The 23,965-nt window shown below is 43.8% G+C and overlaps 1 protein-coding gene and 1 pseudogene across 2 annotated transcripts in view; one reads left to right on the forward strand and one right to left on the reverse strand.

Moving 5' to 3' along the window:
• MTRR (5-methyltetrahydrofolate-homocysteine methyltransferase reductase) overlaps positions 1-23,965 on the reverse strand; it is a 528,380-nt gene that overhangs the window by 13,707 nt on the left and 490,708 nt on the right. For both annotated transcript variants that reach the window (XM_063922764.1, XM_063922765.1), the window contains exon 15: positions 15,746-15,928. In XM_063922764.1, the coding sequence (XP_063778834.1) occupies positions 15,746-15,928 (183 nt within the window). The remainder of the gene's footprint in view (positions 1-15,745; positions 15,929-23,965) is intronic.
• Positions 20,676-20,794, forward strand: LOC134930469 (5S ribosomal RNA; annotated as a pseudogene).

Below are 23,965 nucleotides of genomic sequence, written 5' to 3' on the forward strand. Positions count from 1 at the left end.
AGAAGCCTTTCTGGTATCTGCTGCTTTAGCCATACAATCTACAGATTGATTTAACACCTGTCTCTCCTTTTTAGCTGCAGCTAATTCTGAATTCACATTCTGAATCATGTTTTTAAAATTATCTAGCCAGTCAGATGCCTGTGAACTGTGTCCCTGTGGAGATAAGGAGCACTGTTCACACATGAGGGACCTCGCTGAAGAAGGGGTAGAGTTACAAGCAGCACACATAACCATGTCAACAGACATATTTACACAACTGTAATACAGCGCAGCGCACTGAAAAAGCACCTCCACACAGACCCTAGACAGCCCCTGGAGTGACACAGAGAAAACGGAGACCAGCACACAGAACACAGCGCAATGTGTGAAAAAATGTGTATCACTTAAAAGATATGCAGTGGCGCTATCGCTGATGTGCTCCCCCATGCAATGACCACCTGGTACCAGTACAGAGTCTGTAACAGTGTGGGTCCGTGGAGGAGCAGCTTGCAGCAGCAGGATATGGCGCCTTCCCTCCTCTGGTCCCGCTCTCCGGGAAGCCCCGCCCCTTGTAATGGCACGTGGTCCCACTAATGTTTATACTGGCTGATTTTAACACAAAACAGTACACACAAAGCCTAATGGACAGTGAGCACTGTGCAGCATAAGCCCACTGAGCCAGTGTAGTCCGTGGCGGGCACCGCAGCTCGTGGCCCGTGATGGCCGCATGACATGCCGCCAAACCACACCAGGGACCCCGCTGTTAACACTCACCACACCTGACGATCTTCGGCATCTGTTAGAGGGTGGCGGCTAGCTGCTGGCGTGGGCACACACAGTATGGTGTGTGAAACAGCACCTTAGGAGCTCAGTGTCCTGTCAGCTGGGATTACAAACCATTAACCCTCAGGAGGTTGGTTCGGGTTCCCCTCTAAATCCCATGAAGCAGGTAGACTGGTTGCCAACCAGTACTATCTGAAAATAATAAACTAATATAAAAAATAAAGGAAACTCTCTGGGGCTCCAGAGAAATGCACCCCACTCCATGGGCACATTTTTCTAAACTGAGTCTGGTAGGAGGGGCATAGAGGGGAGGAGCCAGCACACACGAACACACACATTAAAAGTTTTTAAAGTGCCAGGCTCCAGTGGACCCGATGTATACCCCCATGATACTAAAGTACAGTTCCCTAGTATCCACTAGGACATTAGAGAAAACGTCTATCAGTAACAGATGCACCAGTGAACACAGCACTACGTACTCAATCTCTATGCATCTCAGATGGAAGCAGGTAAATGCAGTAGACTCTGAGGAAAGTTGTCATGAACTGGGGAAAGGGGCAACCAGGAGAGCGCCTTACTTCCCACTGCTTACATCCACCCCAGGCTTCGCGTCCTCATTAAACCTCAGAGCCTATGATCCCTGAGGTTTAGCGCTGGTCCACCAGAGGTGGACGACTGCATCAGCATCTTTCCGGTAGTCTCCCCCCGAAACAGTAAGGCTGCATTACATGTATCTTAATCCGCTAACCGGATACTGACGCATTACCTTCTCCCTGTGCTCCAATCGCAGCCTGGGATGGTCAGAATGGACCTGCTAGTACATCCAGCTGGCACCTGCCATAACACTAGTATTTACATGAAGGTAACTGTTGTTGCAACACTGGCGGGAAGTTGTTGGAGCAAATTTTTTCAATGCATTTAAGACGCATATTAAAGTCACTAAACTATATAAAACAGCCACACCGTTTCTACAGTGGTCAGACTCCTGCCGTACCAAACAAAAAACTGAATTCCCTGGGCCAGAAGGCGGGGTTATAAGGAGGCTGGATCGATGCATGCTGGGAGCTTCAAAAGCTTTTACCGTTTGGTGCCCCAAACCTCTCATGCCACCTACAACCCCAATGTAAATCCTGTGGATCTACTGTGGACCCTGAAGGAGAAACATGACATATGAAAAGCTACTAGTCGTTAGACATTTGGACGATACGTTGTTGGAACAATTTCTTATCAGTAAGTGCAACTAAAAGCTTCTACTGATTATGTGTTCTTGTGTCAGATGTGAAAGAATTTCATCTACATAATTATATTCTAGGAAAACTTATTTTGAAATAAAATGAATACCAGTCATTCTGTGTGAGGTGTTTGAATAATTTGTTTGATGAAAAATACAATACCTTTGCCAAATGAAACTTAGTTCCTATGTTCATTTCTACGCCTCTCCTCTTGCCAAATTCTTATTTTCAGTTTGCAGATTCTGATTATATAATGCAAAACTAACGATTTATAAATTATATATATTTTTAGTATTGTCTGTTCCATTATATCTTATTCTGTGCTACCTGTATATTGTGTATTTTGAGAAACCTACTAAACAATATAATTATTTATTACAGATTGTCATCAGGATAAATAAATATTACATGTGCTTACTTTATCTATACACCCAACATCCCAACACACGTGCAACCCAATCTATATAACTACATTTGTTGATCGGGTTGCACATGTAAAGGTCCAGAGTATATAGATAAGGTAAGCACATGTAATATTTTATATCTTGATGACAAGCTGTAATATATTGAAACGTCTGGAGTGGCGGACTTTCTGCATTATATAGTAAAGAACTGCGTATAAACTACTTCGGTCTGCTTAGCCAGCTGACTCCTTTATTTCACCAGACATCCATTGTGACACAACATTTTAAACATCCCACAGCTTCCTGACACTAGCTAAACACCAGCCCCAGGGATGTAACAAGAACCCCCCCCCCCCCCCCCTTGTCATGCCTATTACGGGTGTATTTTGTGATTATGTGTTAATAATGGATTTAATGTGTGAAAGAAATTACAGTTTATGGAATCAAGGATGACCCCTAGTCAGGCATGGGTTAGAGTTGATTAGATTGATCAACCATAAAGGGACCCTCACACAGAACTGTGATATTTTAATATTTAAGGATAACTACAGGGTACCTAAAAGAAAATGAACAAGTCTAATCTGACAACAGACCACTATGGGAGACATGGAAAATGTTGTATCACTGAAAAATAGGAACATAAAAGTTGGGATCCATAATTAATTAGCAGGAAGCCTACATAATGGACAATCTGAATAAGAATTATTGAGTGTTGTGCTCCATTTGTGGCTGATAAAATCGGAAAATCGGTGAGCATTTTGTCTAGGTGGGGGTGGGGGAGAGATCTGGTAGAAAAGAAACACCACTAAGTCAAATGACCCATCTGAAGCATGTGACTGAAAAAAGATTTACCAACATGTGGCTTTTGGTAATGTTGGTAACTTCTGTTGGTAATGTTGGTAAATTGGTTAGTTCTTGGTAATTCTTGCGAGGCCTAAATCCTTTAAATGTGTAATGCTCGTCCCTAAAGAAGATACATTTCTTTTGTTAATCCTGCTCAAAATAAACATTAAACCTTTTTAAATAAAGGTAATTTATTGGATCATTTATATATTTTACTTGTATGATAAAATTATATCTTAAAAAGATCACTGTTTTAGCTTAAGTACAACTGTATCCAATACAGTTGCAGTGTGCAAGGTAAGATAATTTAGAAGCATTTATGTTTATAAATGTGCACAATGTACAGGATAATACATCAGGTAAAAACACATTCTCTGCTTGGAAGTTGATTCCCTTTACTATTTTCATCATTAACCTTGCAAATTCCAACTACAGTACAGTATGTATGTATTGTAATGCATGTTTCTTAAAGATAACAGATAGGCTGGTTGAAGTCATGGGTTTTTATTGTAAGAGGATTTTTTTTTTTTTTTAAGTGTCTTAGACGGAAACCATACATTTAATCATCTTTGCAACAAAGGAACTACCAAACTACCTGCTTTCACTCTCATGCTAACTCATCTGTGCATTTAAACGTATGTACCTGTCTTTCAATCTGAAATCCTCACACTGTCTGATAACACTATGCAACCAAATTTTATATAGGAGAAACAGTTGTTATATCAAGATTTGTGTGCGACTGTTAATACCAGTGTTTAAAATTTTGCTCAGTCATTCATAGTTAATGAAGGCATACTGGCCTGGTGTTTTTGCATAATCACATAGAGTGTAATTTATCACCTTTCATCACCTAAACATTTTCCTCACTGGTAGCCTCTATCAATTTGCCATTTTCATGCAATCTAGGGTCACATGTGCTGAACAATGTGTGTTCACATACACTAATATTTCATAACAGTAATACCCCTTTTCAACCAGCCAGCATACAACACTGGTTATTGCACATGAATGCGCATAACCCGTGTTGCTGGCTGGTGTAAAAGGGCTGAGTTGTAATAATCCGGGTCGATTGACCCGGTATTCCAACTCTTTTCAACCCGGTAAGCTGTGCAGTGTAAACGGAAGCGACACGGCTCCCGTTTCACACTGTATGGGATGGTGTCACCGGCAACATCACCAATACGGCAATGGAAAGGGGGCTGTGACCCGTGTCAGGCTCCCGGCTGCGACCCGAGTAATTAGATCGAAAAGGGGTATTCGCTTTTTTGTAAAATTAACAGCTGAATAACATCAGTAAAGCTTAACTTTAACAACTGCAACTTCATTAAACTTTAAGCCTAAATAACTTATTTCAAATGACCCATGTACAACAAATTGATTTTCTTCATTGCACTCCATAATATTTTCTCAAAAGAAATTATATCATTCACTCTACCTGCAACTCACCCCTCTGTACACACTGCCTCCTCAATAATCCACTCCCCTCTTATTAACACTCTTGAGCTTTTTACTTATCCTTATACAGAGACTATAAAATCCACAACCTGTCACCACAAAAAAACATGATCACAAACCTCCTACACCCACATTTATCTCTCTCTCCTTCTTCTGATAATACCATGTGATATTTCACCAAATCCGGGACCCAACCAAATGCCCCACTCACATTCACCTGTTTTGCAGCAATATATAAATCCAGCCAACCTCATAAACATCACATGTCTCCTATCACCCTCCAAATCACTAATGGAATGCATGCTCTGTTTCTAACAAATTAACATCCATGCGTGACCTCTTCATTTCTAACAACTTCAATCTGGTGGCTTTAACAGAAACATGGCTCACCTAATCAGACATGGCCTCCCCTGCAGCCCTATCACATGGTGGTCTCCACTTCACACACACCTCCAGGCCTGGCAACAGTAAAGGAGGTGGGGTTTGAATATTACTATCCCAATCTTTGGCATACACTGTTCTACCACAGGTTCCATCATTCACATTTACATCATTTAAAGTACATTCTACCAGGATTTACACTCCTTTCTCTATGCATGTTGCAGCTACACTATTGTCACAATCCTGACTGTAGGTTTCATATTTGGTGACTTACCCCTGCCATCTGTCCCGGATCCTATGTCTTTTTACTCACTGAGTTAAACAGCTTGTCAGCACTATGAGTTTTCCTGAGTTCTCTGCCTGAAAGGTAATAGTTAATTAGCTCCACCTGTGGTGATCTCCTGTGTGAGGCTGAATTCAGTAATATGAAGTTCAGGCTTCAGTGTTCTCTCGGCCTGCTAGGCCTCATTCTACATCACAGCCTAGTCTGGAGTAGTCACATGACAGTGACTGTTCACCTGATCCAGAGTTGTCCAATCCTCTGCCAGCCTGAGACTCTCTGCATCACCTAATCCTGCTCACCAATCACCAAGAACCAGGAAGTATAAGTTTGGAGGCTGAGTTAGAAACTGGGCCAGTTCCTTGTGTCACACTCACAGCTATGTGTGAGTCTTCAAGCTGAGCTCCCTAAAGGTAACCTTTATACTCTAGTTCCTGTGAAAACTCTGTTCCTTGTTACCCTGTTTGGTTTACTTTTGTGTTGCCACTGATGATCACTATTTCCACGAGTCTCAAAGTAAAGGCACAGCTGCAGTGGTTCATCTTAAAGGCACAGTATTATATTCCATAGTCTCAACTGAAAACCACAGCTGCCGTGGTTCATCTTTACTGCTGTTGTAGTGGTGATCTCCAGAGTTCCCGTATCCCGGCAGCATCTCCGTGCCTCAGCACCTCCGTGCCTCAGCACCTCCGTGCCTCAGCTCCTCCGTGCCTCAGCACCTCCGTGCCTCAGCACCTCCGTGCCTCCAGCATCTACGTGCTTCCAGCATCTCCGTGTCTCGGATCCTCGTGCCTCAGCATCTCCGTGCCTCAGCACCTCCGTGCTTCCAGCATCTCCGTGTCTCAGCACCTCGTGCCTCCAGTACTTCCGTGCCTCAGCGCCTCCGTGCTTCCAGCACCTCGTGCCTCAGCACCTCGTACCTCCAGCGTCTCCGTGCTTCCGGCATCTCAGTGCCTCCAAGCACCTCAGTGCCTCTACGCACCCCAGTGTCTCTACGCACCCCAGTGTCTCTACGCACCCCAGTGTCTCTACGCACTTCCGTGCCTCCTAGCACCTCAGTGTCTCCAAGCATCCAGTGCACTTTAGCACAGTTGTACCTGGTATTCTTCACTGATTCATCAGCGCCTTTCCAGTTCTGTCTTTCAGGAGACCTTCAGCGTTCACACGTGCCCCCTGTCTGCTGACCTAATCCTGCATGGGGAGAACCTAGATTCGGCCATCTCTGCTGCGGTTCCTCTTCCCAGTCACCGGAAGAAGCCCCGAGTCCACAACACTCCCAAACCAGGTCAGTGGTAGTATTCATATAACTCTCCAGTCGCCCGCACAGACTTCACTAACACCGGGTTCACAAAACCTCAGTCATGACAGTAGGAACTGGCCCCATGGACCCGGCCGAAAGTGTTTGTCTGAAGCAGGACCTCCTAAGCAATATTGCAGGACACTTGGAGGGTTTGGAGTCGACTCGGCATCAATTAGTACAGTGTCTGCAGTGGAATTCTTTCACCAGAGATTCTCTGACCTTCTGCACTAAGACTCCTGACCAACTGCAGATTTTCTTCCAGATGTTATTACAGTTACAAGAACTTTTGTCTAGTATTCTTTCTGTGATGCCTGATCTCTTCAGGAATACTACCAACGTTGTTGATCCTGTTTTGTCCCATCCAGTTAATAGAGTCTCTTCCTCTGTGCAAGGAAAAGTTGTTCATCAGAGCTATCCACGGCCCAAACTCTCTGAAGCTGAACGTCAGCGGCGTAGGGAGCTACACCTCTGTCTTTACTGTGGAAATTCCAGTCATTTTGTTAAAGACTGCATTCTTCGTAAGCCAGGGAATGGTGACAAATCTCAGTATCACAGTGCTCATGTCTACAAGTCATCCACAGTAGCCGATCCTGCTACTGCTGACAGGGGTATCAAGATGGCTACTCTGAAAGAGACTCAAATTTATGACTGGGGTCCGGTGATTAAAAGACCTTATCCCAAGTTGGGTGTCCAGAGAAGAATATTCAAGCCATTTAGAGTCACAGAGGAGTCCGTGTCTTTAGCCCAAGGAGGGGCATCCGTGTCTTTAGCCCAAGGAGGGGCGTCCGTGTCTTTAGCCCCAGAGAGGGGGTCAGAGGGTCCAGCTCCAGAGAGTCTACAGAGTGCTGCCCAGTCAGAGAGACTACAGAGCGCTGCCCAGCCAGAGAGTCTACAGAGTGCTGCCCAGCCAGAGAGTCTACAGAGTGCCTCAGCCCAGCCCCGTGAAGTGGGGGCTCTTGCCTCAGCCCAGCCCCGTGAAGTGGGGGCTCTTGCCTTAGCCCAGTCCCGTGAAGTGGGGGCTCTTGACTCAGCCCAGTCCCGTGAAGTGGGGGCTCTTGCCTCAGCCCAGCCCCGTGAAGAGGGGGCTCCTGCCTCAGCCCAGCCCCGTGAAGAGGGGGCTCCTGCCGGTCCAGCAATACTCCAGGCCCAGCCTGGTCAGTCCGTCCCGGTTCCAGCCGGTCCAGCAATACTCCAGGCCCAGCCTGGTCAGTCCGTCCCGGTTCCAACCAATCCAGCAATACTCCAGGCCCAGCCTGGTCAGTCCGTCCCGGTTCCAGCCGGTCCAGCAATACTCCAGGTCCAGCCTGGTCAGTCCGTCCCGGTTCCAGCCGGTCCAGCAATACTCCAGGCCCAGCCTGGTCAGTCCGTCCCGGTTCCAACCGGTCCAGCAATACTCCAGGCCCAGCCTGGTCAGTCCGTCCCGGTTCCAGCCGGTCCAGCAATACTCCAGGCCCAGCCTGGTCAGTCCGTCCCGGTTCCAGCCGGTCCAGCAATACTCCAGGCTCTGCCAGGTCAGTCCGTCCCGATTCCAGCCGGTCCAGCAATAGTCCAGGTCCAGCCTGGTCAGTCCTTCCCGGTTACAGACGGTCCAGCAATACTCCAGGCTCTGCCTGGCCAGTCCATCCCGGTTCCAGCCGGTCCAGCAATACTCCAGGTCCAGCCTGGTCAGTCCGTCCCGGTTCCAGCCGGTCCAGCAATACTCCAGGCTCTGCCTGGTCAGTCCGTCCCGGTTCCAGCCGGTCCAGCAATACTCCAGGTCCAGCCTGGTCAGTCCGTGTCGGTTCCAGCCGGTCCAGCATTACCCCAGGCCCAGCCTGGTCAGTCCGTCCCGGTTCCATCCGGTCCAGCGATACTCCAGGCCCAGCCTGGTCAGTCCGTCCCGGTTCCAGCCGGTCCAGCAATACTCCAGGCTCCGCCTGGTCAGTCCGTCCCGGTTCCAGCCGGTCCAGCAATACTCCAGGCCCAGCCTGGTCAGTCCATCCCGGTTCCAGCCGGTCCAGCAATACTCCAGGCTCTGCCTGGTCAGTCCGTCCCGGTTCCAGCCGGTCCAGCAATACTCCAGGTCCAGCCTGGTCAGTCCGTCCCTGTTCCAGCCGGTCCAGCAATACTCCAGGCCCAGCCTGGTCAGTCCATCCCGGTTCCAGCCGGTCCAGCAATACTCCAGGCTCTGCCTGGTCAGTCCGTCCCGGTTCCAGCCGGTCCAGCAATACTCCAGGTCCAGCCTGGTCAGTCCGTCCCTGTTCCAGCCGGTCCAGCAATACTCCAGGCCCAGCCTGGTCAGTCCGTCCCGGTTCCATCCGGTCCAACGATACTCCAGGCCCAGCCTGGTCAGTCCGTCCCGGTTCCAGCCGGTCCAGCAATACTCCAGGCTCCGCCTGGTCAGTCTGTCCCGGTTCCAGCCGGTCCAGCAATACTCCAGGCTCCGACTGGTCAGTTCGTCCCGGTTCCAGCCGGTCCAGTGATACTCCAGGACCATCCTGGTCAGTCTCCTTTGGTTCCAGCCAATTCAAGTATCCTCGGATCCAATCCAGTCCTACTCGTCCAGCCAAAGATTTCTCCAGTTTCAGTCTGTTCAAGCTCATCTGGACTCAAACAGATTCCAAGCATTGGTCCGAGTAAAGAACTTTTGTCAGTTGGTCCCAGTAAAGGACTTCCACCATCTAGTTCTAAAATTAGACTTCAGTCTGTCTCTGATTCTGTTTCCTTGTCTTCTAGCACTGAGTCCACAGCTTCCGCGGGGAATTCTAATACCTCTTCTCCTCGATGTCTGGATAATTCTGCTCTATCATCTAAAGTCAAGAAAAATACCAAGGCTATTGATCTAATGTCTGAATGTGTACCTCAGTCTAATGTTGTTTCAGTGGCATCTGTTTCCTTGAGTCCAATTTCATCCTCCACTCAGTCTTCAGAACATTCAGCCGATGCTCCGTTTTCTGACCCATCACTTTCTGAGCAAGATAATGCCTTGATGAACCAATACATTAGGAATTTCAGGAATGCCAAGAATTGGAAAACAGTACAAAGACTGTTGATTTAAGTGTTGGTTATGTTTCCATTGATTCCACTCCAAGTTCCTTGTGTTGTTCTGAACTTGTTAATGCAGCTTACAAAACGGATGTAGTTACTCTCAAAGAAGACTGGTATCTTCCAATAGACTTGGACTCAGACTCTGAATTTGATCCAGTTCATGATGCTACTTCTTTCAGGGGAGGTCCCATGTTTTCTAAGGAAGTTTTTTCTTTACAGGAGATTCCACTCTCCCTGGTCAAAACCAAATGTTCCCGTAAGAAGAAGAGACATCAACGAAGGTCCTAAATTCTTCCATATGAATTTCTCAAGTTCCTCTAAGATTCAAGATGGGTGTCCGGAGTCCACCCTTGAAGAGGGGGATACTGTCACAATCCTGACTGTAGGTTTCATATTTGGTGACTTACCCCTGCCATCTGTCCCGGATCCTGTGTCTTTTTACTCACTGAGTTAAACAGCTTGTCAGCACTATGAGTTTTCCTGAGTTCTCTGCCTGAAAGGTAATAGTTAATTAGCTCCACCTGTGGTGATCTCCTGTGTGAGGCTGAATTCAGTAATATGAAGTTCAGGCTTCAGTGTTCTCTCGGCCTGCTAGGCCTCATTCTACATCACAGCCTAGTCTGGAGTAGTCACATGACAGTGACTGTTCACCTGATCCAGAGTTGTCCAATCCTCTGCCAGCCTGAGACTCTCTGCATCACCTAATCCTGCTCACCAATCACCAAGAACCAGGAAGTATAAGTTTGGAGGCTGAGTTAGAAACTGGGCCAGTTCCTTGTGTCACACTCACAGCTATGTGTGAGTCTTCAAGCTGAGCTCCCTAAAGGTAACCTTTATACTCTAGTTCCTGTGAAAACTCTGTTCCTTGTTACCCTGTTTGGTTTACTTTTGTGTTGCCACTGATGATCACTATTTCCACTAGTCTCAAAGTAAAGGCACAGCTGCAGTGGTTCATCTTAAAGGCACAGTATTATATTCCATAGTCTCAACTGAAAACCACAGCTGCCGTGGTTCATCTTTACTGCTGTTGTAGTGGTGATCTCCAGAGTTCCCGTCCCCCTGCAGCATCTCCGTGCCTCAGCATCTCCGTGCCTCAGCACCTCAGCGCCTCCATGCTTCAGCACCTCCGTGCCTCAGCACCTCCGTGCCTCAGCACCTCGTGCCTCCAGCATCTCCGTGCTTCCAGCATCTCCGTGCTTCCAGCATCTCCGTGTCTCGGATCCTCGTGCCTCCGGTGCCTCAGCATCTCCGTGCCTCAGCACCTCCGTGCCTCAGCGTCTCCGTGCTTCCAGCACCTCGTGCCTCAGCACCTCGTACCTCCAGCATCTCCGTGCTTCCGGCATCTCAGTGCCTCCAAGCACCTCAGTGCCTCCAAGCACCTCAGTGCCTCCAAGCACCCCAGTGCCTCCAAGCACCCCAGTGTCTCTACGCACCCCAGTGTCTCTACGCACCCCAGTGTCTCTACGCACCCCAGTGTCTCTACGCACCCCAGTGTCTCTACGCACTTCCGTGCCTCCTAGCACCTCAGTGTCTCCAAGCATCCAGTGCACTTTAGCGCAGTTGTACCTGGTATTCTTCACTGATTCATCAGCGCCTTTCCAGTTCTGTCTTTCAGGAGACCTTCAGCGTTCACATGTGCCCCCTGTCTGCTGACCTAATCCTGCATGGGGAGAACCTAGATTCGGCCATCTCTGCTGCGGTTCCTCTTCCCAGTCACCGGAAGAAGCCCCGAGTCCACAACACTCCCAAACCAGGTCAGTGGTAGTATTCATATAACTCTCCAGTCGCCCGCACAGACTTCACTAACACCGGGTTCACAAAACCTCAGTCATGACAACTATATGGACAAAAGTATTCGGACGCCTGACCGTTACACCAACAGGGACTGTAATGACACTGTATTCAAATACATATACTTTAATATGGAGTTGGCCCCCCTTTTGCAGCTACAGTATAACAACTTCCACTCTTCTTGGAAGAATTTCCTAAATATTTTGTTGTGTTTCTGTTGGAATTTGTGCCCATTCATTCTGTAGAGCACTTTTTAAGTAAGGCACTAATGTTGGACGATGAGGCCTAGCTCGCAATCTCCATTCCAGTTAATCTTAAAGGTGCTCGATGGGGTTGACGTCAGTGCTCTGTGCGGGCCTGTCAAGATCTTTCATACCAAACCCATCAAACCATGTCTTTATAGTCCTTGCTTTGTGCACTAGGGCACAGTTATGTTGGAATAGAAAATGGCCTTCTCCAAATTGTTGCCACACAGTTGGAAGCATAGCATTGTCCAAAATGTCTTGGCATGCTGAAGCATTAAGAGTGCCCTCTACTAGATATAAGGGGCCTAGCCCAAACCCTGAAAAACAGCCCCATACCATTATCTCTCCTCCACCAAACTTGGCACAATGCAGTCAGGCAGGTAACGTTCTCCAGGCATCCGCCAATCCCAGAATCAACCATCTGACTACCAAACAGAGAAGCATGATTTATCACTCCACAGAACATAGTTCCACTGCTCCACAGTCCAGTGTTGCTGTGCTTTACACCACTCCATCCGACACTTGGCAATGGGCTTGGTGATGTGAGGCATGCATGCTGCTGCTCAGCCATGGAAACCCATTCCATTAAGCTCCTGCTGTAGTTTTTGTGCCTACATTTATGCCAGTGGAAGGTTCAGAACCCATCAGCTATGGAATCAGCAGAGGGATGTCAACCTGTACGTACCATGTGTCTTAGTAGTAGTTGAGCCCACTCTGTGATTTTACGTAGTCTTCTGCTTCGTGTCTGAGTAGCTGTTCCTAAATGCTTCCACTTTCTAATAATATCACTAGTTGACCGTGGAATATCCAGTTTTTATCACAAATGTTTGCAAATGGAGACTGCATGGCTAGATGCTTGTTTTTATACACCTGTGGCAACGGGTCTGATTAAAACACCTGAATACAATAATTAACAGTTGTGGGCAAATACTTTTGACCATACAGTGTATCCATCACCTACCTGGGCAACCCAAACAATTTCTGGAAGATCTTTCTGCCTGGCTCCCTCCCTTTCTATCTATCATCTGACATCTCAAACATCACCATGGGTGACTTCAGTGTTGCTATTGGTAGCCGGAAATCTGCTGCTCATGACTCCAAACTACACTCTCTAACCTCCTCTCTCGGTCTCTCCCAATGGAGTGACTCCTCTACTCATTAAGAATGCCACTGACTTGATTTACTGTTCACCAGATTATGCTCAGTTTCTGAATTCACTAACACACCTTTCCCTCTCTCAGATCACAACCTTTTCACCTGCATGCTCTTCACCATTACTTCAAATTCACTGTCACTGAAGTTCTCCAATCCTCCTGAAACCCGCAGAAATATTTACACAATTCATTTTCAAGAACTTTTCACCTTTCTGTAATAACTGCTCTCACCTCTTCCTGCATTCACTTCTCTTGAGATGGCTGCATCACACCTGAACCAGACTCTGGAAATAGCCCTGATGAAGTGGCTTTAGCAACCTATTACACTCCACATAGGCCTAGACGTCAACCGTGGCACTCTAAATTAACAAGACACCTACAACAACTCTCACTAAAGTTGAACGTCAATGATGTAAATCTCATACTCCAAACAACTTCCTCCTATATAAGACTATCCACCACTCCTATCGTAATGCCCTGGACACTGCCAAACATATTTCCAAACTAGTCAAAAAGTCACTATCAGCACACAAGATCTCGTTTCCTACTCTAAGGACAAGATTGATAAGAAATTTGAGATTAAATGGTATACTCTTCCTCAGCAAGTGACCTGGTCAATTCGCTACTGGAAAACTCTTGCACCTTCTCTTCCTTTCATCCCAAACATGAAGATGAAGTATCAACATTCTTCTCATCTTCCTACTCTGCTACCTCTCCTCTTGATCCAAAACCCTCACAAATAAGTAAAGCTGTCTACGGTGCTTATCTAACTAAAATCTTTAATTTCTCTCTCTACTGGTATCTTTCCTTCAGTATTCAAGCATGTAGTGATTACTCCCATTCTGAAAAAAACTAAATTCTGACTCTCTCTCAAACTACCATTCCATCTCTCAGCTCCCAACACTCCACAGAGACACTGACTAAAGTAGTGAATGATCTGGTTATTGCCAAGTCTAAAGGCCATTACTCACTTCTTATTCTTCTAGATCTCTCTGCTACTTTTGACACAGTTGACCTCTACAATCCCTAGGTCTTCAGGATACAACCCTTTCTTGGTTCATATCCTACTATCTTATCGCTCTCAGTGTCTGCTTCTCTGAATCCACCTCCTCTTTGTACCTCTTTCAATTGGAGTACCGCAAGACTCAGTCTTAGGTCCTCTGCTTTTCTCAATCTATACCACATCTCTTGGCAAACTAATCAGCTCTTATGAATATCAGTATCATCTACATGCAGGTATACAGTATCATCTGTATGCCTAGCCTCCCTAGATATGCCACCATCTGTATTGGTCTGTGTCACTGAAAGCCTTTCTGCAGTTTCATCATGGATGTCATCTCCTCACCTCAAACTTCATATTTCCAAAACAGAGTTAATTATATTACCACCGGCCAATAGTAGTTACCAACCTAAAATCTTCCTAACTAGATGTTAGTCATCTACAGATCCACTCTGTCAGTCCTTCCGCTGGTTTACTTGTATTCTACCATATTAAATACTTTTACTCACACACAAAGCCATTAAAACAAACTACACCAACGTACATCTCTTTGCTTATCTCAAAATACCTCCCAACCCAAATACTGTGCTCTTCACAAGATCTATGTCTCCCATTCATGATTGCAGGACTTTATATAGGCTGCAACCACTCTGGAATGCCCTACCATGCAAATTAAGACTCTCCTATAGTCTCCAAAACTTCAAGCGTTCCCTGAAAACTCACCTCTTCAGCCAAGCTTATCAAATTCTAGAACCGCTCGCATAACCTTCATAAGCTTTCCTATCCAATTACACCCCCACTTTATAAGTCCACACATATCTTCACGTTTTCTTTTTTCTTTTAACTTTCCTTTCCTCCTGACCTCAGTTTACCATTGCTGTGTGGCCATATCATGCAGCCACCAATAGTCTTTGCAACCTGGAGGACAATTATGCAATAGATAGCACCTATCCTTGCGTATCAATGCCTATTTCCCTATAGAGTGTACGTTTGCAAGCAGGCACTTCCTACCTCTGACTGTTTGTTGTTATCCAATTTTGTTTTATTATTGTTGTTTCCTATTGTAACATATTTTGCTGCGCTAAATAAGAAGTGGTTAATAAATATTGTAAATGTTACACAGGTCAGTGGAGAAGACAATTAAAAATAGATGGTGGTACTTAACTCATAATGAAATATTTAATTTGGGTGACGTCTGTTTTGATAAGATAAAATATAGTCAAAATTGACTTTGGCACAGTGATTTCTCAGACGTTACACAGTTTAATAGTAAACACACTCCACTCTCCATCTAATCAAGTGAACAGTTCACAACGACTGGGAATGAGCACTCCCCTCACATTGTAAGAACAGCAGGAAAGATGAGTAAAAAGCTGAAATGAAAGAGAATCGCTTTCTATTTTATGTTATTGTTGGATTACATATTCCACGAAGTTTTTGTTTTGATTATGCATTAAAAAGGTAGTAGGAAACACAGTGTACAGCAAAGGGAAGTCTTTTAGGAATTTACTTTATATCCAGGAAAGGCAAATATTATTTTCATTGTTTTGTATTGTTTTTTTATAATTTTATTTTTGCCTTTTACTTTACACATGTCTATTAAATTTATTACGGAAAACCTACAAACTGTCAGAACTCCCTTTTTATTTTGCATATAAAGAACATGTAGACATCACAAAAACTTCCAAAGGCGAACCAATGCTGGGTAGCGCTTCTCAAAAGAACGGCATAAGAAACTGAATGAAAGTTTGAAACCATACTGTAAAAATAAACACACATTGGTGGTACTGCATGAAGGGATGCATGACATTAGAACACAAATCTAATTTTCCGATTTAGCTGGTGCCTTGTACAATATGCGCTATACTTACCCACAAACATAAATGTGTCCATTTTCTTTGATCAATATTTTAGCAATATCTTGAGAGCAAATTTTAAGATATTCCTGTACATATTTTGGAAAGTGTTCATTTGTGCTGCTGAGTGCCTCTCTTGAAAAGCACACTTTTAAATGTGTTAACGTTCCATTTTCAACAAAACTATTTAATTCCTCCCTAAATGCACAGGGGAAAAACACATGTTAATGTTATAAATCAACATTAATTTAACATTGTCATTGTATTTTTCTTTATAGTCCTGAATTATTGTTATAGCTATGTCATGTATAAATTGAATATAGTAACAGAATTACAATTTCTGAGGTTGAAAAAAGACAATTTGTCCATCAAGTTCAACCTGTTAGTGATCTCTTACCAAAAACAAATCCCCCGTTAGCTCTGTGTATTGTTCCCTTTATATATTTGTAAATGTTAATCATGTCCCCTCTTAATCTCCTTTTTTCCAGTGTATACATGCCTAGCCTAGCAAGCCTTTCCTCGTATTCGAGCATCTCCATCCCCTTAATCAATTTGGTCGCCCATCTCTGAACTTTTTCTAGTTCCAGATTATCCTTTTTGTAGTATGGTGCCCATAATTGTGAACAGTATTCGAGATGTGGACTCATTAGTAATTTATATAATGGGAGTATAACACTCATCCCTTGCATCAATTCCCCACTTTATGTAAGTTAATACCTTGTTTGCTGCATTCCTACTTTGGGTACTACTGCTATGTTTGTTATCTATGTGAACACCTAAATCTTTTTCCAGCACAGAATCCACTAGTTTTCCCCCATTTAGTATGTAGGTGGTATTATTGTTCTTGCTACCAAAGTGCATTACCTTACATTTGTCTATATTGAACCTGATTCTCCATTTTGCTGCCCATGCTTCAAGTTTAAATAAGTCGTTCTGAAAGGACTCAGCGCCCCCCTCCAAATTTATAACCTTACACAGATTTGTATCGTCTGCAAAAATTGACACCATGCCCTCTAGACCTACTTCTAGATCATTTATGAAAATGTTGAACAATAGTGGTCCAAGTACAGACCCTTGTGGCACACCACTTAGTACTTCAGTCCATTTTTGAAAAAAATCCACTTGCTGCTCCCTATGATCCAACCAATTTCTAACCCAAGTGCATATTGTGCATCCTAGCCCAAGTCCTCTTAATTTATAGATAAGTTTCATGTGAGGTACTGTATCGAAAGCTTTAGCAACGTTCAAAGATTACAACCGCCTCATTACCCTTATCTACAGTAGGTTCACACTAACTGTTTCCTAAAATCCTATTAAGTTAGTTTGACATGATCTATCCTTCACAAATCCATGTTGGTTCCTATTTATAACCTTATTGGCTTCAAAGAAATCCTGTATTCTATCTCTTAAAATACTTTCCAGTACTTTCCCCACTATAGATGTAAGACTTACTGGTCTATCTTAATTTTTTTAATCGGTCACAGACTATTTCCTCACTTAAATGAGCATTTAGCAGTGGGACATTATCATTGCTGAGATTATGTGTTAATCCCTCCATCTGGTCCTCTCTTGTGAATACAGATGAGAAAAACTAATTTAATGTTTCAGCTATGTCATTATCGTCTTTGAGTAGGATGCCCAACTTGCCTTTTAACTATACTCTCCTTCTTTAATCTTTTGCTGTTGAGGTTTGATTTACTTTCCTTTGCCATTAACTTTTCAGTTTCTATTTTAGACACTCTGATTTTATTTTTGCATATTTTGTTGCAATCCTTATAGTACTGGAATGAATATTATAGTAGGGGAGCCCATGGGAAACAGCGATATTTCCCATGGGCTCCCCTACTATAATATTTGATAACAAACAATGGGGAAATGATAATACCAGGTCTAAGATTGCATTGTACCTAGTTGGTTCCTTGATTAGTCAAAGTAGTGATCATTTAGTGTGTTTAAAAACCTTTTACCCCATTTAGTGTGTTTAAAAACCTACCCCTAGCAGTATCACATGAACCATTTGTCCAATTAATCTCTGGATAGCTAAACTCTCCCATCACTAATATGTCTCTTAATCCTGCCACTTTTTCGATTTGCTTCAGTTTCATTTCCTCATCAGACACATTAATATCAGGCGGCTTGAAGCATATCCCTATTAGTAGCTTTTTTGTTCCCTTTTCCCCCCCAGTATTTACAGTCACCACGCAAATGTCTTCCAGTATATCAGGTTTTAAAAAATGGCTTTGCATAAAGACATACCCCTCCACCCCATGTATTTAATCTGTCTCTTCTGAACAGCGTATAACCCTCCAGCTTAACTGTCCAATCATGAGATTCATCCCACCAAGTTTCAGTAATACCTATAATATCATACCATTTGTTTGCTGGTAGGACTTACAGTTCCCCCTTTTTGCCAGGGACCTTGTATGCATTGGTATATATATATATATATATATATGCCCACCCATCATCTATAACATTAAAACCACCAACCTAATAGTGTGCCGGTCCTCCTTGTGCCACCAAAACAGCTCTGACCCCCTGAAGGCATGGACTCCACAAGACATATGAAGGTGTCCTGTGGTATCTGGCACCAAGATGTTAGCAGCTAATTTGTTAAGTCCTGTAAATTGCGAGGTGGGCCTCCATGGCTTGCACTTGTTTTCAAGATATCCCAATCTGCTCGATCAGATTGCGATCTAGGGAAGTTGGAGACTCTCTGTCATGTTTCACAAACAATCCCTGAACAAGTTTTGCAAAGTGACAGGATGCAATATGTAGCTGAACGAGGCCACCGCCATCAGGGAATACCGTTGCCATGAAGGGGGTGTACTTGGTTTAAAAAAAATGTTTCGGTGATTGGTACTTGTTAAAGTAATATCTACATGAATGCCAGGACCCAAGATTCCCAGCATAATATTGGCTAGAGTGTCACACTTCCTCAGCCGACTTTCCTTGTTTCCATAGTGAATCTTGGTGCCTTTTCTTTCCCAGGTAAACAACACACACGCATCTGGTCGTTTACATAATGTAAAAGAAAACTTGATTCATCAGATCAGTCCACCTTCTTCTATTGCTCCATGGCCCAGTTCTGACGCTCACCAGTTCATGAAGAAGCTTTGAGCAGCAGGTTGGGGTCTGCATGGGCACTCTCTACAGTCTGCGGGTATGCAGCTGCAATGTACTTTTGTTTGACACCTTTCTATAATAAGCAGCATTAACCTTCTCAATTTGCGCTACAGTAGCTCTTCTGTGGGATTGGACGAGACCGGCTAATCTTTGCTCCCCATGCGCATTAATGAGCCTTAGATGCCCACAACCCTGTGACCGTGTTTACCACTCAGACCTGCTGTTTTGGAGAAGCTCTGATCCAGTTTTGTAGCCATCACTATTTGCCCCTTGTCACTCATATCCTTGCAATTGCCCATTTTTCTTACTTCTAACACATCATATTCAGGAACTGACTTTTCACTTTCTGCCTAATATATCGCTCCCCTTAACAGATGCCATTGTAACGAGATAATCATTGTTATTCACTCACGTCAGTGGTTTTAATGTTATGTATGATTGGTGTAAACTTCACAAAGGTTCAGTTAATATAGTCAATAGAAAGGGGGCAGTCCAAGGAGTTATGATGATAGAGTTTTATCCTTAAATTAACATTTTCATATCAGTGTTTAGGTGAAGAATGAACTTTCTGCAGCAGGTTACATTGGTTTCTGCAGGGAAACATTGGGGTAGAGTGAATCTTGATCCAGAGGCACCAACAGGCTAAAGATTTAGGCTGTCCCAGGATGCATTGCGGCCTCCACTATAACCCCGCCTACAGGCACTGTGAGCTCAGTTTCAGTTGGGGTCTGCAGCAGCAGGTCACTTAACAGGTGGGCTGTACTGGGCAGCCCTGAAAAAGCTTGTTCTGACAGAAAATTTCTTCAAAACTGGGCTGTCAGTGCTGTGTGTCATGGTGAGACTTTAGCGCTACAGCTCCATCACCTCCCAAGCGACTTTGCATACTCCCGCAGCCTGTTCATGGGTACTTGCAGTGGAGACGCTCCAGCTTTAGGCACGCGGCCATTAAATCGCGTTTTGTCCGTGAACTAAGGAGACGGGTCACCGAGCAGGGATCCCACTAGACCACCATGGCAATAGAGCACAGGTCGAGTGTACTAACGGCCTATTTAAGAAGCCTAGCAATAGTACCTGGGGTGGAAATCCAGCATAGGGGAGCTGGCGCTTGACCTGTAGCCTCTCCCCAACCCATGGCGACATCTACGCCCTGGAGCTGCCTCACACTCTCCCTCACTCACTGACAGACGCTGGTCGCCATCTTACAAGTATAGTTGCGGAAAGAGAAAGAAGGTGTCCACTTGGGCAAATCTACATTAGAATTAACTGCTTACCTTAATTTTTTGTGCACCACTCACTTCAATCTCTAATAGATGGGTTTGACACATATGTCTCTTTTCTCAGAGAGATTGCCTTTCAATGCTCATGTTTCAAATTATGCCTATCGTGTGACTGAACAGTTGATCTGCTTTTAGGACAAACTGACATACCTGATTTAGCTTTAATAGCAATATATTTTTTCCACCACATGGAACTGTTTTTGTATGTTATATATTTTCAGGTCCAGTCTACATAACTGATTATATATCTTTTTGATAAATAACTGTTATTTGATTGATTCCAAACAGCTGTATTTGGCCACTGTGCATAGATTCATAAGCAATCACCCTCCCCTGTTCTCTTTCTTATATACCTAATTTATGCCATATAGGCATTTATTGCTATAATTTTCGTTTCTAACACTCCTGCACATCTGTGCTAATGTGCTCTCTCATCCAGTTCTGGTCACCACGGGGGTGGTGACGAATCTCTGCGGAGCCTCATTTCTGGACAGCAGAAGCACATTTCTGTTTATCAGGAATAAGTACTCTCTCATCCAGCTGTTTACGGCCATACTCCACAGGAGACGCCTAATCTCGTCTGATCTTGGAAGCAAAGCTCTGGAAGGCCTGGTCAGTACTTGTTTGGGAGACTGGCAAGGAACACCAGGTGCAGTAAACTTGACTGGAAAGCAGAAGGAACATTCCCTTAATCTTGCTTCTTTTTTTTCTCTCAATAGAGCAAATAGATCTATCCTCATAGGCTCTATAGGTAAATGTCAATATCTTCCCACAAACTCGTTGTGGCCTAAATACCACCTCTTTACGGTTTAATCTACTATCTGTTTTTAATCACTAATCTTTATCAACCCAGCAGATTATACACTCCTGTCTAACCTGCTGCATTAAAAAGCCTATGGTGACACCACTGTCAGACATCTACACAGAAGGTGGATCAATACCACATTAGGCAACAAATCTTTTAATCTATTGGTGCTTAGATTAATTTACGGGATTTCATCATAGGAGACTTTAGCTATCCACTCGCTGTTAGTGGACATATGTTAAACTACTCCTGCGATTATATATAATAATTTTTCACCTTGGCAGTATTTACTGTTTATTAGTCCTACATAATTTTGGTATTTGTAATTTTATTTAGAATACCATATCTTGATGGTCACACCATATTTTATATGATCCTTAATAAAGGTTAAGTTTTATTGTCTATCATTTTTTCATATAAGAGTGCCCCAGCGCAGAGTCTTTCTTTTTTCCTTTTTATTTTTCAAGTATAGTTGCGGCTAGTTTCTGGGACTGCAGGGTAAGGTCTCCCATGTAAAACCGCCTGTTTACAGCGCTATGTCTTTACAAACACTTGAGTATTCTACATGTCTTTATACAGACAGCGTTAGTTAAAAAAAAGTGTACCTATTACAGGATATAATGTATGAATATTCAGATATACACCTACGGTCTAGGACAATGCTGTGTGTATGTATGTATGTATGTATGTATGTATGTATGTATGTATATATATATATACACACACATACACGCGTGTGTGTGTGTATATATATATTTATTTATTAGCAGTTTCTTATATAGCGCAGCATATTCCGTTGCGCTTTACAATCAGAACAACAGTTATAGAACAAAACAGGGCAAAGACAGACATAGCGGTAGGAAGGCCCTGCTCGCAAGCTTACAATCTATAGGGAAATAGGCATTGATACACAAGGATAGATGCAACCTGTTACATAATGTTTCCCCAGATTGCTAGCTTCTTAGTGGGTTGTATGATATGATCACCCAGCAATGTTGGAAGACAAAATGTGAGGTTATGGGGACTGTGCAGAGGGGATGTAACTGGATAGGGAAGCATTGAAGGTTATGTGTGTGGGTCAGGAATTTGATAGGCTTGTCTGAAGAGATGAGTTTTCGGGGAACGTTTAAAGGTTTGGAGACTAGTGGAGAGTCTTATTGTGCGTGGGAGGGCATTCCACAGTGTGAGTGAAACCCGGGTAAAGTCCTGTAATTTTGAGTGGGAACAGGTAATACATCTGGATGAGAGACGCAGATCTTGTGCAGAGCGGAGGGGTCTGGTAGGGAGATATTTTGAGATGAGTGAGGAGATGTATGATGGTGCAGTTTGGTTAATAGCCTTGTATGTAAGTAAAAGTATTTTATATTTGACACGGTAGAATACCGGTAACCAATGGAGGGACTGACAGAGCGGATCAGCAGACGAACAACGTCTGGCGAGGAAGATTAGCCTTGCAGCTGCATTTAAAATGGATTGAAGTGGTGATAGCCTATGTTTGGGAAGACCAGTAAGGAGACTATTACAATAATCAATGCGGGAGATGATGAGTGCATGGATCAGAGTTTTTGCAGTGTCTTATGTAAGATAAGGGCGTATTTTGGATATGTTTTTAAGGTGCATGTAACATGATTTAGAGACAGATTGAATGTGTGGAACAAACGACAGTTCAGAGTCAAGGATGACACCTAGGCAGCGAGCTTGTGGGGTAGGGTGGATAGTTGCATTGTCAACAGTTATGGCAATATCAGGTTGGTAACTACCCTTAGCTGGTGGGAAAATAATTAATTCTGTTTTGGAAATGTTGAGTATGAGATGGCGAGATGACATCCAAGATGAAATGGCAGACAGGCATCCAGTGACACGAGCCAATACAGATTGTGATAAATCTGGGGAGGATAGGTAGATTTGAGTATCATCAGCGTACAAATGATACTGAAATCCGAAGGAGCTGGTTAGTTTACCAAGAGAGGAGGTATAGATTGAGAAAAGCAGAGGACCTAAGACTGAGCCTTGCGGTACTCCAACTGATAGAGGTAGAGAAGAGGAGGTATATATATATATATATATATATATATATGTATGTGTGTATATATATATATATATATGTACACACACACACATCTGTACACATACTAGTCCAGTGCAGTTTTATTGGCATAATAAATATCCGCATTGCATGTGACTGTGTGTGCCTGTATCTGCTGTGTGGTTTCACTTTCAGTGTTTACCAGATATAGCTATCACTATTTTCTGTACCTTAAGGGACTAGGTGCGTCAAGTTATATATATTGTGCGTCATAGTATTTACCTATTGCATGTATTCTACGGTGTACTCAGTCACATAATACCGGATTTATTCGCTGGTGTTGTGTACTGTGTCTACAGTCACATACTAATGGATTTATTCGCAGGTATTGTACTTTGTCTGGCTTTATCGTACTAATTTGCTCTGTTGTTGCATTTGTGTACAATATCTAACAAGAAGGGCAGTAAGTCTGTGGACACCTTTGAGAAAACAGCAGGAGCTGTGAAACGCGTCAGGTGTGAGCCTCCTTGTCACCTTATCACCATACATCACCACAAGCTTGAACCACCTTGGACCCCAAAAACCAGCTCGTCTTGAACCAAATCCACAATTAAGGACTGGATTTCTGCAAACCAAACGCACCACTGGTGAGGACTTTCCATTTGATTTATGCCATACCATTGGAACTGCTAATCCTCCAGCGTTGGGACTCTGATTATTCCAGCCCAGGGACTATGCTATAGCCCCAGGATTAAATTGGTTCTAAAATTAAAAGGTCCTAAGGAACATTGGGAACAAGCATGTATGTTGTATAACAGGAGATTAGAGGCTATTTTTACAGTGTATTCTCAATTTTACTGTCCGAAAGACATATTTTATATTTTATATTTAATAAATTCATTTTATTATTAGACAATTCATCTCTCTAAGCGCAGCCTTATTGTTGTTGTATTAAGTCTGTGGACACTCCTGCATCATGCAGAGTATGCGCCAAAGATTTA

The sequence above is a fragment of the Pseudophryne corroboree genome, chromosome 5 (genome assembly GCF_028390025.1).
Source record: "Pseudophryne corroboree isolate aPseCor3 chromosome 5, aPseCor3.hap2, whole genome shotgun sequence".
In the NCBI taxonomy this organism is placed as follows: domain Eukaryota; kingdom Metazoa; phylum Chordata; class Amphibia; order Anura; family Myobatrachidae; genus Pseudophryne; species Pseudophryne corroboree.